The following is a 14,609-nucleotide window of genomic DNA, read 5'->3' as shown; positions in this document are numbered from 1 at the left end:
TGAATATTTATTTAGAATGAGGAAAGAAATCCAATTATTAATTTGAAAAAGCTGACAAATTCCATAAACGTCTTCAAATCCAGAAAAGTGATATAACATTTTATGAATTAACTGCCTGATGCACTCTGTGATATTTTCTTATAATTTTTAGCTGATACACATCAATCTCTTTATATGGCAACAACTTTATAATATTGTCAATAAAGAGAGCAGAAGATAATTGAGTCTTTTGTCTAGAAAAAAACTTACTTTTTTATTGATAAGATAGACAATTTCTTTTAGATTTCAACCCATTTGGATAATGTTGTGCTAAGATTTACCATGTGACACATACAGAGGCAAGGCTGTTTTTAGTATTAACTTAAGTTTGTTCTCCATAAATACAGGAATTCTGATGAATTGTGCAATAGCATAAAAATGTTGGTGTACTTCTAATTATATCAGCTGCATTACTGAGTACAGAGTCCTCACATAAGAGCCCTTGTGTTTTGACTTGGCATCAATGAGAACGAGTCCACCGCTTACAATGTACGTATCTGACAACTGGAAGAGTTTGCTAGAGACTGGCTTTTGGCTCCATGCATTTCCAATCTCGTTTCTCTTCCATTACCCACATACTTCTAAAGCTTGGCACCTGTAGGACACTTTCATATCATGATGCCATCTCTGGCCCTGCACTGCTGTGTCACCAAGCAGAGTGAATCAGCCTAATGGGTACTGGGAGTATTCCTGGGAGCCAGGATAACTGGTAACTCACATGCACATAGAAATGACGGTAAATCACATGAATATCCTCCTCTCATCCCAAACTCAGTGTATCGCCAGCCAATTCCCCCTTAGCTCAGAATGTCAAAAATGCCCTTGGCTGGGCCGGCCGAGTGGCGTGTTGGTTAAGAGTTGGCTTGGAACACCAGCTCTGAGCCGCAGGGCCCCGGTTCGGATTCCACAAGAGGGCAAGTGACACTGCGCCCTCTACAGCTAAGATGGTGAACAACAGCTTGACCTTGAGCTGGGTTGTCGTGAGTCGCCGGCGACGGTGTGGGCTGCAGTCCCTGCTGCAGTGGGCTGCCGTGGGCTACCGTGAGTGGCTAGCAGCCAGTGTGAGTGGCCTTCAGCCAGCGTGAGCTGTTGTGAGCCGCCGTGAGCGGCGGTCCAATGGCCAGCGAGCGACTGCCTCACCCGGGAACAGCACAATGATAATACCAATATGGGCCAGTGAAGCAAGGTCCTTCACAACTAGACTGAAGAACAAAAGGACAGCAACTTGTCAGTTCCCCTTCCCCGATTCCCCAGTGCTGTTCCCTTTCCCCAATTCCCCAATAAAATCTTAAAAAAAAAATGCCCTTGGCTGTCGGACTGGAGGGAAAATGTGACAGAGGAAAAACTGAGTGGAGAGAGGTAGCAATCATAATTGCAGTTAAAATATTGTCTGAAATGTTTATGAAAATATACGACTATGTGAACAAGTTGCCAGTGATTTTTCCAGGACCTTGGAAGGGGACTGTATAAGTGAGGTTGGAAGTTTAAGCTTCATTGGCTTTATGATAAATATACCCCTGATACCAGTACATTCTGATAAGTGGTTCAGATGGGATATGGTGCCTACAAATAAGAAACGGCTGCTTGTTCTGAGGGAGTGGAAGTGGGAAGCCACAGGGAAATCTCCTCAGATATTATCCAGACCTTTCAGGAGGTACATCTTAAAAGATGAATAGGAATTTTTCAGGCAGTCAGTGGGGACTTGTAGTATGTTCAAAAACCTGGTGACAAGACAGAGCATATATGTTGAGAAGATGTTGAATGCTTTGTGGGGAAGCATCTGGTGACATTGGGGAAAGAGACTGTAGGTCTCTTCTCTCCTGGCAACCATAGCTGCGGGGAAGTTCTGTTATCTCCACCTGGGAAAATTCTGACTCTCCCATCAAAGAGGCCTACTTCTCTGCATGTTTCCTTCTTATTTTAACACCTGCAGCCCCATTTTACTACATCCTGGTGTACTTCATTCTGTCTGTCTCCTGACAGCCACCCCCTCAACTTTCTTTTCAAAGGTTTGCCGGAGTCAACGGGTCCTGCCCCCCCCCGGCCTTAACCCCTAAGAAAAAATGTACTCCATTCACTGAAATAGTCACCCCACCCTCAGGACATGAATATGATTATATGGCCCATGAGGCAGCCCTGCTTTCTCTGGCTACAACCTCTTCATTCTGCTCCTAGAGAAGGGAGCCCATTTCCCAGAATGCAGCCTCCCTCCAGCTTCTAAACATTACCCTTATCTGTACAACTCCCATGAATAGGAGCCGAGGCCATGGGCTTACTTTTGAAATGAGTCATGATATGACATCTACCGTGTTCTTGGTTTTCAGGGACCGAAGAATGCTCCTGTCCTTTCCCCGATAGTAAGAGAAGTGGGTTTGGCTAAGGAAAAGCATGGAGAGGCGGGTTTGGGAGGGAGAGCAGAAGGGAAGAGGAGCAAACATTTCCTCCTTCATTCACTGGTGGCGAGTGGACGAGTAGAGGAGTAGAAGCAGAGTATTAGGGCCACTAAGTGGGGACATAAGAAGTGTGACTGCAGGCTGCAAGGTCATCGTTGACTACAGACTGGAGTGGTTCCCAAACCAGAGCACAGGCGTCTGAGAAGGTCTGGGCTGGTCCCACCCTGCCCCATGTTCTAGCTTGGGCTGCTTCAGTTTTTACTTCTTTGGTTGCTATCTTGGATCTTGTATGTGCCCCCAAAGCCCATAGCTCCCCATTCTTCACATTAGCGCCATTGTGCAACTTTCACCTTTGTCTAAAATTGAAATAGACTTCTACTCTAAAAAGAAATATTTTGGGAAAATGAATTTATTAAAAGCAATAGATCTAACAGCTAATTAGCATAATAATTCTCCAAACGCTAACTAATTCAATAGAAATTCCTGAGTTTTGTTTGCTGAATGATTAATTTATGGGACTATTAATTCACCATAGCTTTTTCCAGTCTACATATAAAGCTTACAGAAATTCATTTTTTTCAAGACCACCCAATGTTTTTCCTTATATTTTGGGAAATGAAGATTTCTTGTGAGTTTTGAATGTTGAGGTACTGTGCTCATTATGAATGTTAGAGATTTTCAAATTTGGATTATCTTTGAGGAGGCCAGGAAAGCACTCAGTAGTTTCAACAACCTCTTATAAAACCTCAGTGAGAAGGGAACTTTTTTAACCCGAGAAAGGTTGATAAAATCTGAAATGTTAAAAGCATTCCCTTAAAAATCAGGAACAAAACAAGAGTGCCTGAAATTACTACTTATACTCAGCATTATAATGAAGTTCCTTGCTTGTGTATTAAAATAACAAGATTTAAAAGGAGTAAAGATCAGAAAAGTAAAAACAAAATTTTTACTATTTCAAATAATATTATTGCCTGCAAATAAAACCTTGTAGAGTCTACAGATTGCTTATTAAAATTTATAAGAAGATTTAGCAAGAATATTGAATATAAGATCAATTTAGAATTTGAATTACATTTCTGTATAACATTAAGAAAAGAAAATGCAATTAAAATATATTTCTAATAGCAACAAAGGTGTGAAGTACCTAGGAATAAATCTAACTAATGATTTATGTAGAATATTCCGAAATTTTGTCGAAGTCATATTAAAGAAGATCTAAGTAAATGAGGACATGCCATGTGCATGAATAGGTATATTTAATACCATAAAATGTCAAATTTCCTCAAACTAAGCAATAGATTCAATGCAATTTCAATTACAAAAAATCTTTATTCCATAAGCTGATTCTAAAATTTAAATGGAAGAGCAAAGGGTCAGGAGTAGCCAATCATTTCTGAACTAGGTAAGGAGTCTTGTCTTATTTGATAACAAAACTTTTATTATGAAGCAATAGTCATGAAGATAGCGATGTATGACAGAGCTAGCATTGCAGATTAATGGGGAAAGGAAAGACTATCCAATAAGTAATGTGAGACAATTCATTATCCATATAATAATTAAAACAATGCCCTATTTCACACCAGAAACAAAAATAAATTCCAAATCCTTTAGAGGACTCTAGTTTGAAAGAAAAACATACTGTCAGGAGCAATACATAAGAACATTCTTATGATCTCAGAGTAGGAAAGGATTTCTTAAGCAAGTCACAGAAAATACAAGTCATTAAGAAAATAATTAATACATTGACAAATTAAAAATAAGAACTCAGACACGAGAGAGAATGTGAATAGACAAGTTATATGCTGGGATAAATATTTGCAACACATATAACTAAAAAAAGACCGGTATCTGGAGTATTTTAAAAACTACCTAAAAATAAGAAAAAAATAGTGATCCCTCTCCCCCTCTCCTGCCCCAAAGGGTCATAAGTCCATCAACAGGCATTTTACAGAAGAGGAAACAAAAATGACCAATAAACAAGTTGAAAAGATGCTCCTCCTGTATTAATAAGGGACATGCATGTTGAAACCACATCAAGATGCCCTTTCACACCTTCCAGATTAGAAAAAGTAAAAAAGTTAGACAAAGCCATTGTTGTGGAGGCAGTGAAACAACTGCAGTTAGTAGTAGCATAAATGGCACAGAACTTTGGAACACAGTTTGACATAGTGAGTAAAGTAAATCATGTCCATAATCAGTGACCTAGCAATTCCTTGCCTAGGCACATACCTTAGAGACACGGGCAAATCATAGCATTGCTCAAATAAATGAAAAATTAGACATAACCCAGAGGGCAGCCGGAAAACCCTTCTAAAGGGAACATCACATCGTGATAGTCCCCAATTCTAAATCCTCCGGTGGCTTCACATTGCAATGAGAATAAAATTCCAAACGCCTTCAGTCTCGGCTTATCTCTCTGATTTCATTGGGTGCCGCTCTCCCCAAGTTTCTCAAGACACAAGATCTTCCCTACCTCAGGGCCACACGCTCCTTCTGGGTCATTCCACGGTTGGCTCTTTTTTTCATCCTCTAAGTTGGCCTAAATATCATTTCTTTACAGAGTCCTTTATTTGCCATCCCATCTAAATTAGTTTCCCCAACTCATTCTCTATCTCAGCCCTATTTCCTATAATAACATACATTAATATATGAATTATGTATGTACGTATGTATGCATTCATAATTTTTTTTTTTTGCCTGTCTTAGACATTAAACCGATAACCTACATGTGGGCGGGGACCACGTCTAGCGAGTTCATGACTATATCCCCTGATCCCCTGTGCCTTCCACGTAGCCTGGCGTATAATAGTCAGTAAATCTTTGTGGAATTGAATGATTGAATAAAAACACAGCATAAGTTGTATCTGTGCCTATTTGAAGTAGTTTGTTGATCTGAGAGTACATTTTATTAGCTGTAGTTCATGGAAAGGATAATGGGATACCACAACGGCCACACAATTCTTAATATTTACTTAGAAGGTAAAGGGAAGAGTTTACCTGGTCTATTTTTGACCTCAAGTAATTCACCAACATGTGCCTACATGCATCTACAAATTATTTTCAATGATTTTATACACAATATATTAAACTGATCTTTCAACTAGACGAAAAGTCCTCCAATGCCCAAACTGTTTGGCGATATGAAGTGTTTGTAGGTTGCTTCTAATACAAATTAAAAAAGGAAACATAGATATGAATATAGAGATTTGGTGTTGAATATTTAAATATGCTGGTGAAATACTTGTAAGCCTGGGCTCTTTTCGAAAGAGGCTTGAATTTAGGTTGATTCAGGTTTTTATTTTATTTTTATTCTATTTATTTATTTACACTTATTTAAATTATATGTACTATATTTATTTGAATTGTACTTTGTGCAATTAATTAATTAATGCACTTTAATTTAATTTTTTCTTGTTAGAGCTTGAGCTCCAAGAGGATTTTACATTACAATCTACAAAAGAGATGTTTTAAACAGACAAAGCAATTCAAGTAATACTCAGAGTTCAGCAAAATATGGAAATAATGCAAAAGTTTTACATTTTTGATCACAGAAATTGTGCTCTTGCTCAAACAATCATAGTGCAAATTAGGTAAATTTATTTTAATGATAGCTGGAAAAACCAAAGCTAACTTTAGATGTATTTAGTAACATTTTGCATAAATTCAGACTCTTGGTCTCTAAAACTTAAAAAAATTATTTAATTTGTACTCATAACCTGACATTCTGATAAGTGACTGCCATTACATGAAATGGGATTTCTTTGTGTTCTATTTAATTTTTAAAAGCTCTAATTTTGAGTACTTTTGTGTGTGTGTGTGTGTGTGTAAAGGATTTAAAATAATTAAAAAGTAAAACAAATGATTAACGTTCTGGATATGGCGCTATAAAAGTAAACTTTAGCTGTGGAGGCCATTCCTCTACCTTCATTTGAGAGGTTTCCATGAAACATACATTAAAGCTCACATCAAAGTTGGATGAGAAACTTTTTCTTGTAATTGATTTTCACTTGCACTTGGTTTCTACCTTTTATAAATTCCCAGAGAATTATGAGACAAAATGAATAAAGAGTTGATAAATGAATTTTCATTAAAATATGTAATTATCAGAGTGGTGTTGATATAGATGTTAACATTTATAGCTAAAAAGGATATGTTCTAAATCTGGGTAACGCTGCTATAAATCACTGCACAGTCAGTAATTGAACCAGAGCATAGCTAGTACTATCTAAGTATTTAATTTAGAAAACATAATGAGTGTGATTATTTTAATATTTTAATCATTACTACTTTAATAATCACACAGGTAATTTTGACACCAAAGGAATGTTTCTGGTTCAATTATGGCTTCACTTCCTATGAACCCGAGACTGAGTTAGGAATTGAGGAACTGTATGGCTGGCCACTTATCCAGTACTGAAAAATCCTAGAGAAGGCACTAATAATTATTTTCCCTTCATAGTGGTAAAGTTCTATTTGCTCAGCAGATCATATCCCTTGCAATGTACTGCCTTCAAATCCACGGGCCCAGATGCCTAGGCTGTGCTTTCTTTTCCCCCTTGGCACATTGCTACCTCAGGGAATGAGGAAGGTGCTCTTTAAGGGATACCTGTCAGGTAGCAGAAGCCATCAGGGAGACAAACAGGATGTACCCACCTGAGAAAGACTGAGCTGGGGCTGTCGGTGGAGCTGTGCTGGGCCTCGGTGAGGGCCTTCCGTGGGCTGCCTGGAATCTCAAACCGGAACACTGTGTCGCTGGAAGATAGCCGTTTCTTCCCCATTGTGCACTTGCTGATCGCCAAATCAAGCAAGAAGCTCAAAGGCTCATTTCTGAATCTCCCCACTGTGAAAATCTGCGCTGTAACTTTGCTCAGTTCTTGCATTGCAGGAAGCCCTAGCTCCTTCTTCACATGACTCCTAAAGTAGCTGAGGCGCTTTTTTTTTTTCAGTAGTTAATGAGTAACATGTAAGTATGACACAGGGCGGTTTTCATCCTTCCCACATTTGCTCTAAAAGAAAAATAAATGGGTTTGGGAAATTCAGCTTTCAGTTTACTAATACAACCCTGTGGATTTAGGCGGAAAAGTCTATAAAAAAGTAAAGACTGAACACAAGGCGGTGCAGAGTCTGACAGTTCCTAAATATTAAAAGCAGAGATACTTTTTCTAATCCTCTGGGCCTGACCACCAGGGTGAAAGCTGTAGTTGTGCTTTATGTCTTTGCACATTCAGGAAATAAACAGCCCACCTGCACGTCACATTTGGCAAGACACATAGTACTTTAAGGCTGTGCTGCTGGTCCTTGAGACCAAGAGTTTTGGAGCTCTTATGGAAGTCATCTGTACAAAGCCAAGGGAACCTGCATGTTGTGTATTTTGCTACATCACAGGAGGCTGTGACCTGTTTCAAAACAGCAACAACAACAACTAAGGCAAACAAAAACCACTAGGAGGCGAGGGCTCCAGCCCTGTTGCTTGCTGGTTGGGTAACCATGGGTGATCGTAACCCTGCTAAGTTTGGTATCTGCCATGCCTATCTCACAGGACTAGAAGTATTATAGGATGAAATCATACAGAAAAATATGCTGTGGAGATTTGCAAGTATGTGCTACATTATTGTTGTTATTTAGAACGCATTTCAGCAGGGAGTACAGAAAAGGAATTTCTGCATGTCACTGGTCTTCTGTCACTTCATGTCCACGCGCAAGGACAACAGTGTCCCTCCTCTAATGTCACGGGCAGCAGTGAGGGATTTGGTCCACAGGAGCTGTGCTCTCTCTCTCCTTGTTCCCCTTTTGGTTCATCAGTGACATTGGAGAATGGTTGGCTTGAAGTGACATACACAGATTCTGATTGTGGAAGAGAGCAAAGTTTCTGGGGAAATCAAACCTTTAGCCTTGGCCTGTTTAGCCCTTTGCTCTAATCAGCTGATAACCAGCTGGAGACAGGTTTGTGTTGCTGTGGTGTGCAGTGTATTCTAAGCACCCTTTTGAAATTAGACCAAGTCTGTCTTTCGGTGGGGTTTTACTGGTGTCTGATAGGGTGACCAATGTTTCCCAGTTTGTCTGGGATTTTCCTGGTTTTAGCATTGAATGCTCTACATCCTAGGAACCCCTTAGGGCTGGGCAAATCGTGACAGGTGGTCACCCTGGTTCCCAGGGCTGTCTTGCTACAATTGTGATGGTGCACTGCACCCAGCTTCCGTCCTTGTCCTTCCTTGATCGTGCAAGCATCTGTATTTCTCTTCCCCCCTAATTTCTATTTTGCAATTATGTTGGAATGACATTAAATAAGTCATAATAAAGTGTCGGATTAAACAAAGTCATCTGTACCTCATATAAAAGCAACAACTGGCAAGGCAGTTTCTGCTCCTTGTAAACAAAAGCGTCTAATCACACAGTTATTCATAACGAATAAAACATAACAGGTTACTATCTCCCATGAAGGTTTGGATTTTAACTGGGGGCGATACTTCACTTAAAACCAAATGTCTGTAAAGGAGGAAATTCCAGTGTCAGCAGCCAGCCTCTGGACATAGTTTTCAATAGAGAACTTTCTTAGTACTCACTCAGTCAATGATATTTTATTAGTAAGGTTCCATGCTAGCTGCGGTGAATGATACAAAAAAATTTTAAGAAATGGGTCCTTGGTCCAACACTGTAGTTAGGAATAGACAATGCACACAGTTGCAAGGCTAACTGACAATAAAAGAGGGAGAAATGCAATATTTCTTGAGTCTCCATATATCTAATGCCTTTTGTGTCTATGTAGCTTCTCTGCTAGATAATTTCATAATAACATCTCATTTAGTCCTTGCAAAAACCACGTTTTTTTTCTTTTTTAAAGATTTTTATTGGGGAATTGGAGGGATGGGAACAGTGCTGGGGAATTGGGGGAAGGGAAACAGACAAGTTGCTGTCCTTTTGTTCTTCAGTCTAGTTGTGGAGGACGTTGCTTCACTGGCCCAAGTTGGCACCATCATTGCGCTCTTCCCGGGTGAGGCAGATCAGTCGCTGGCTTCTGGATGGCCGCTCACTGCGGCTGTTGGCCGCTCACGCTGGCTGCTGGCCACACACGGTAGCCCATGGCAACCCACTGCAGAAGGGGCTGCAGCCTACACCGTCCCCAGGGACTCACGGCAGCCCAGCTCCAGGTTGAGCTGTTGTTCAGCATCTTAGCTGTGGACGGCAGTGTCACTGGCCCTCATATGTGGGATCCGACCGGGGCTCTCTGGCATCCCAAGCCAGCTCTTAACCAACACGCCACTCAGCTGGCCCACAAAAACCACATTTTTACAGATGATAAAGTTCTATCTAAAAAGATTAAGCGAGTTGGCCATATTTAAGTGGTCATAAGAATGTGGTCATGCTAGAATTCATCATTCATTCATTCATTCATTCAACAAATGTTTATTAAATATTTACATTTAAAAGGAGGCAAGATCATTTGAGACTGGGATGATTTAGAAAAGTCTAGTGGAAAAGGTGGAGTTTGAGTGGAGCTCTGAAGAATAAGGAGATTTTGGGAAGGCAGAAAGGGAAGGGAGTAGGGCTCATGAACAAATAAACAGGCATAGGCCAGGTGTGTGTGAGTGTGTGTGTGTGTGTGTGTGTGTGTGTGTGTGTGTGTGTGAGAGAGAGAGAGAGAGAGAGAGAGAGAGAGAGAGAGTGGAGAGGTTGTGTTGATGAGGTAGGGGAAGAGCTTTGATCATGTAGGTAGAGGCTGAATTAGGAAGGACCCTGAATGCCAGTGGGAACTCCAAGCTTTATCTTGTAGGTAATGGGAATAAAATGACGAAAGATTAGCTTGATGTCCACGTGGACGATGCTTTGGAAGCAGAAGGAAATGAGCTGGCTCATTCTGGCAGTCATCTGGTGATATGGCTTTTTCACTTAGGCAGCAACTACTATCTATGGGAAGCAGCTCTGAAGTAGTTGAAACAGCATTGATGCAACTCTTATGTAAGATGTTGAGTTAATTCCTTATCATAAAATATTGTGTTAAACATGCGATTGTGGAAAATCAGAGCAGGGGCCACAAATGCAAATGCCTTCAACGGCCAGAAAGGTAAGTAAAACCACAAGATGGGGAGAGAAACCAGCGGAGAGTGGTAGAAAGGTGCAGTGTTCATGCCCTCCCTAGGGGCATTCAAGGTTTAAACTAGAGGCTGTTGAGGGGGCAGCCTAAACGCTGGATTCGGCTGTGGCTTTGCCCCCCGAATTTCACTTCTTGATAGGAGCTGCCTTCGCTAAATCTTTCAAGATTTGCTAGTAGTTATGTTTGGACTTTATGTTCAAAGAGGAATAAGGGTAGGCTCTGATAGCACATGACCACTGAAAGCAAATGTGAATTTTTATCTACTTTATTTTTAAGATGAATGGCAGTTGACTTCTGTGCAGTAGCCTACATCAGCAGGTACGAAGCTGCTGCTGTTTGACCCCTTCCACTGTTTAGACGTGGCCTCTGCTCACGTCATTTCTAGCCTTTGCCACAGCTTTCATTTTTGTGTGTAAAAATGAAAACAAAGACCAGATGATCAAAGGTGAACAACTGGAGTCAGACATTTATGTTAATATATGTTAATAATATAATATAATATAATAATAATATAATATAAAAGGAGTATATACACTGTCAAAAAAATGAATACTCTATGATGACAACTAAAATAAAGGTAGCAGAGACCTTTTATGTCCTTCCATGGAAACAGAGACTAAAAGACAAAACCAAACAAGACAAAACTTGATAGCTAGCAGGCAATTTTAAGTAACATCACCCATGATTGAAATATCTCATTTTTTGGATGCTCTCCAATAAGTCACACTGTTATATCATTACAAATACAGATTGTAGAGTCTGACATAGAAAAAAGAATAACAAGTTTGGGTTCCCCCACTTGGTATATTCAGTTAATGCCTCTAGACTTTTTTTCCTCTTCTACCAAATGAAGAGATACGAGGCTAGATTTGGCCTGCTGACATGTCCTGTTTGGCCTTTATCAGATTTTGTAAGTAGAAATTTCTTATACATTTCATATAAAAGGTGATCACCTGACCTTGCCTAGAAATCAGACCTGGCAAGAGTATGGCAGTAGTTCGCTGGTACTGAGCAACCGTCCCCTTGGGACGTGGCTGATCTCTGTGGTTTGCCTGAGTCTGCCTGCTTTGTTTCGATTGTTTTCGTTACCTGCATTTGAGTTTCCAGCCCCTGACACCTGGGTGATGTTGAAAGTTCTCTCAAGCTTTAATTTTCTTTCCTTAAAGACTGCTTGTTAAAGTTTTACTGTATGATTTTTTTTTCTTCAGTGAAACAAGGTCCATAGATAGTTGCAAGACTTGTGCAATGATGATAATCTTTCGTTATTATATCTAATCATTCTGAAGTCCACAAATAAGGAACTAATATGCCTACCGATGCTAGCTAGCTTAGATAGGAGGTGGGGGATGCGTGCCTGTAGATTCTTCTTCTCCTGGAGGCGAGGAGATTTGATGTTGAGGCACAAAACCAAACTGAAAACACCAAATACATAGCGCTTCAAAACCAAGCTTTTCAGAGGTGTGGAATATAAATTCTCATTTACAAATAGATTAGATTTCCTCTACAGTTAGGTAACATTATAAATATTTATGCTCTGAGATTTATCTGCTAGATTCTGCTGTGCTCAGGCTAGTATTAATACAATTAGTTTGTATACCCTAAGCTCATACTACTGCCATTTAGACAAAGAAGCGTGTGGTCTGCTTAAGATACCTGGGGATTCAGACCTCATCATGGGACAGCCATATGTGGAATACCAGGGTTCGGGTGTAATGTGAATGTATCTACATTCTTGGAGTGGGCTGTGTGGTGTCGTGGTGTAGAGCAGCAGTTCTCAACCTTCCTGATGCTGCGACCCCTTATACAGTTCCTCATGTTGTGGTGACCCCCAACCATAAAATTATTTTCGTTGCTACTCTATAACTGTAATTTTGCTACTTGCCGGGAGCCGTCTGCGCCTCAGTATCTGACATGGCCAAACACTGCAATTGTGACAAATTCTGAAGCTCTGACTGAGAAACAGATACTGCTTTATATTTTAAAGAATTTAAATTCCCCTTTGGATGTCCCCCTGTAGGACGAAGATCTTACACCCCTTCTAAAAGATATATCACAATAATTATATTTTATACACTAAAGGTGATTTTAGTCACACTACTAGTCTCTTAGTAAAGGTCAAAGTACACACCCTGTAAATCTTAAGATCCTGTTTAGACAATAGTTTTTAGAATAAGTGTTGGGTGGTCATGGTAACCATCCTTTAGGCAATTATGTAAAGGCTCAGGCCTTGGTCGCAGTCATTGAGGGTGGAGGGATTTGGGCATAGTTGGGATAAGTTAGTCTTTAGCATAGAAAAGGTATAGCTGTACCCTGGAGCATAAGAATTCTGAGGAATTAAAACCCTGATATTAATGGAACAATGCTTAAACTGCCCGGTATAAAAAGGGGCATGCTGTAAAATAAAGTGAGACACTTCTTGAAAAAGCGCTCCTGTGTCTCCGCGTATTTTTTCCTCGCAGAAGGGGAACCGCGGGAGCCCGCAGCTACTGTTATGAATCGTAATGTAAATATCTTTTTGTTTTCCGAAGGTCTTAGGCGACACCTGTGAAAAGGTTGTTCGACCCCCAAAAGGGGTCGCGACCCACAGGTTGAGAACCGCTGATGTAGAGTGTGGGCTTGAGGTCAGGCTGCCTGGATTGGGAGGGTGGCTTCCTTATTTCCTTGCTTGTGTTACATTGGAAAGGTACCTTTCCAAGCCTCCAAAACAAACGATAATGATAGTAGTGTCTACCTCAAAAGGCCATTGTGAGGACTTGATGATACTGTAAAATTCAGTCATGAAGCCTGCACATATTAAGCATTCAGAAAATACCATTGATGATGAGGAGGGAACTTATGATTTGAGCTGGGTATATTTTCACTAAAGTTGAATGGAATCCTATAGTTGAAAAATAGTTTCCTTTCTGAATGTGACACTGACATATGGCTTGTGGGAGACCTAACCTGAGAGGACCCAAGTGTAACAATTTGGGGCCATGAAATGTTGACATTGGCGTTAATGGCCCCGCCCAGCAGCCTGGAATAGTCCAGTCTAAGTAATGGACTAGATCCTATCTAAAGTTTCTTCCTCTTGCCTCAGGCGCCTTTATTCTGTGATTTCTATGATAAAGATTGGAGAGGAGGTGAATTCCTCCTCTAAAGTTGTGAGCCTTTCTCTGGCAGGACACAGAGAGACCACAGTGCTGCCCCTGACAGAAAACGATGACTATGGAGCAGTCGGTGACTTGAGAGGGATTTCTGCCTCCAAAAAGATCAGGTAGTTGATCTTGCAGTTTCAGTGAACATGGCGATGTCAGGCTTCAGGCAATCTTTCTTTTTGTGTTGTTGCTCTTGGTGATATAAGGGAAAGAAATGTGAAAACCCAAGTTTTGGCCCTGCTACTCGCTTGGGCAAGTCTTTTCACTGTTCTCCATGGCATTTGCTTCAATTTATAAAATGAGTTGAGAGAGCTGATTGAAAACATTTTGTTAGTATAAATTTCTGTCTATTGATAGATATATTTACTATTTAAGCAGTGGTGTGCTGGTCAACTGGTTTTCTGGGGGAGGCGGGAGCTCTGATTTGTAACATTTGCCGATTTCCAGAGTGTAGATAGTCCCACTATGGTTGATTTTCAGCTACCAATGTGATGCCACTGAACAAACTTTGGGAAGAGATGTGGGTAATTAGCTCTTTTGAGCCAGTAGGACCTAAGACCGGACTCCCTCACACCACTGTAAACATTTAAACACCCAACTTCAGTGTTTGGTAAAGCATGAATTTGGCCTCAGAGTTACCAGATTTAAATAACTGTTTTCTTTCATTTAAATAGCATTATAATCTGACAAATTGCATAGTAGTTATTGTATCATCTGCCTTTGTTTGATTTTATACAAATTGGTAATTATTTCCAAAGAAATATTTATGAATAGCATATGATTTTAATGTATCCTTAGGGATTGTTTTGTATTTTTTTTATTGTGGTAAAATATACATAACAAAATTTACCATCTTAATTGTTTTAAAGGCACAGTTCAGTGGCATTAGCTACATTCATAATGTTGTGCTCTAAGGTTTTTAAAACATACTTTTTTGGTAATAAAGCA

At 40.1% G+C, this 14,609-nt stretch overlaps 1 protein-coding gene across 1 annotated transcript in view; it reads right to left on the bottom strand.

Moving 5' to 3' along the window:
- The window catches only part of GRAMD2B (GRAM domain containing 2B), a 97,130-nt gene extending 89,682 nt beyond the window's left edge, over window positions 1-7,448 (bottom strand). Inside the window, exon 1 of the mRNA XM_019635310.1 lies at window positions 7,086-7,448. Coding sequence (XP_019490855.1) covers window positions 7,086-7,312 — 227 coding nt within the window. The 5' untranslated portion in view covers window positions 7,313-7,448. The remainder of the gene's footprint in view (window positions 1-7,085) is intronic.
- Between the last annotated feature and the right edge of the window lie 7,161 nt (window positions 7,449-14,609).

The sequence above is a fragment of the Hipposideros armiger genome, unplaced genomic scaffold (assembly GCF_001890085.2).
Source record: "Hipposideros armiger isolate ML-2016 unplaced genomic scaffold, ASM189008v1 scaffold_21, whole genome shotgun sequence".
NCBI classification, from domain to species: domain Eukaryota; kingdom Metazoa; phylum Chordata; class Mammalia; order Chiroptera; family Hipposideridae; genus Hipposideros; species Hipposideros armiger.
The sequence above is the reverse complement of the archived record's forward strand: the minus strand, read 5'-3'. Positions and strand labels throughout refer to the sequence as shown.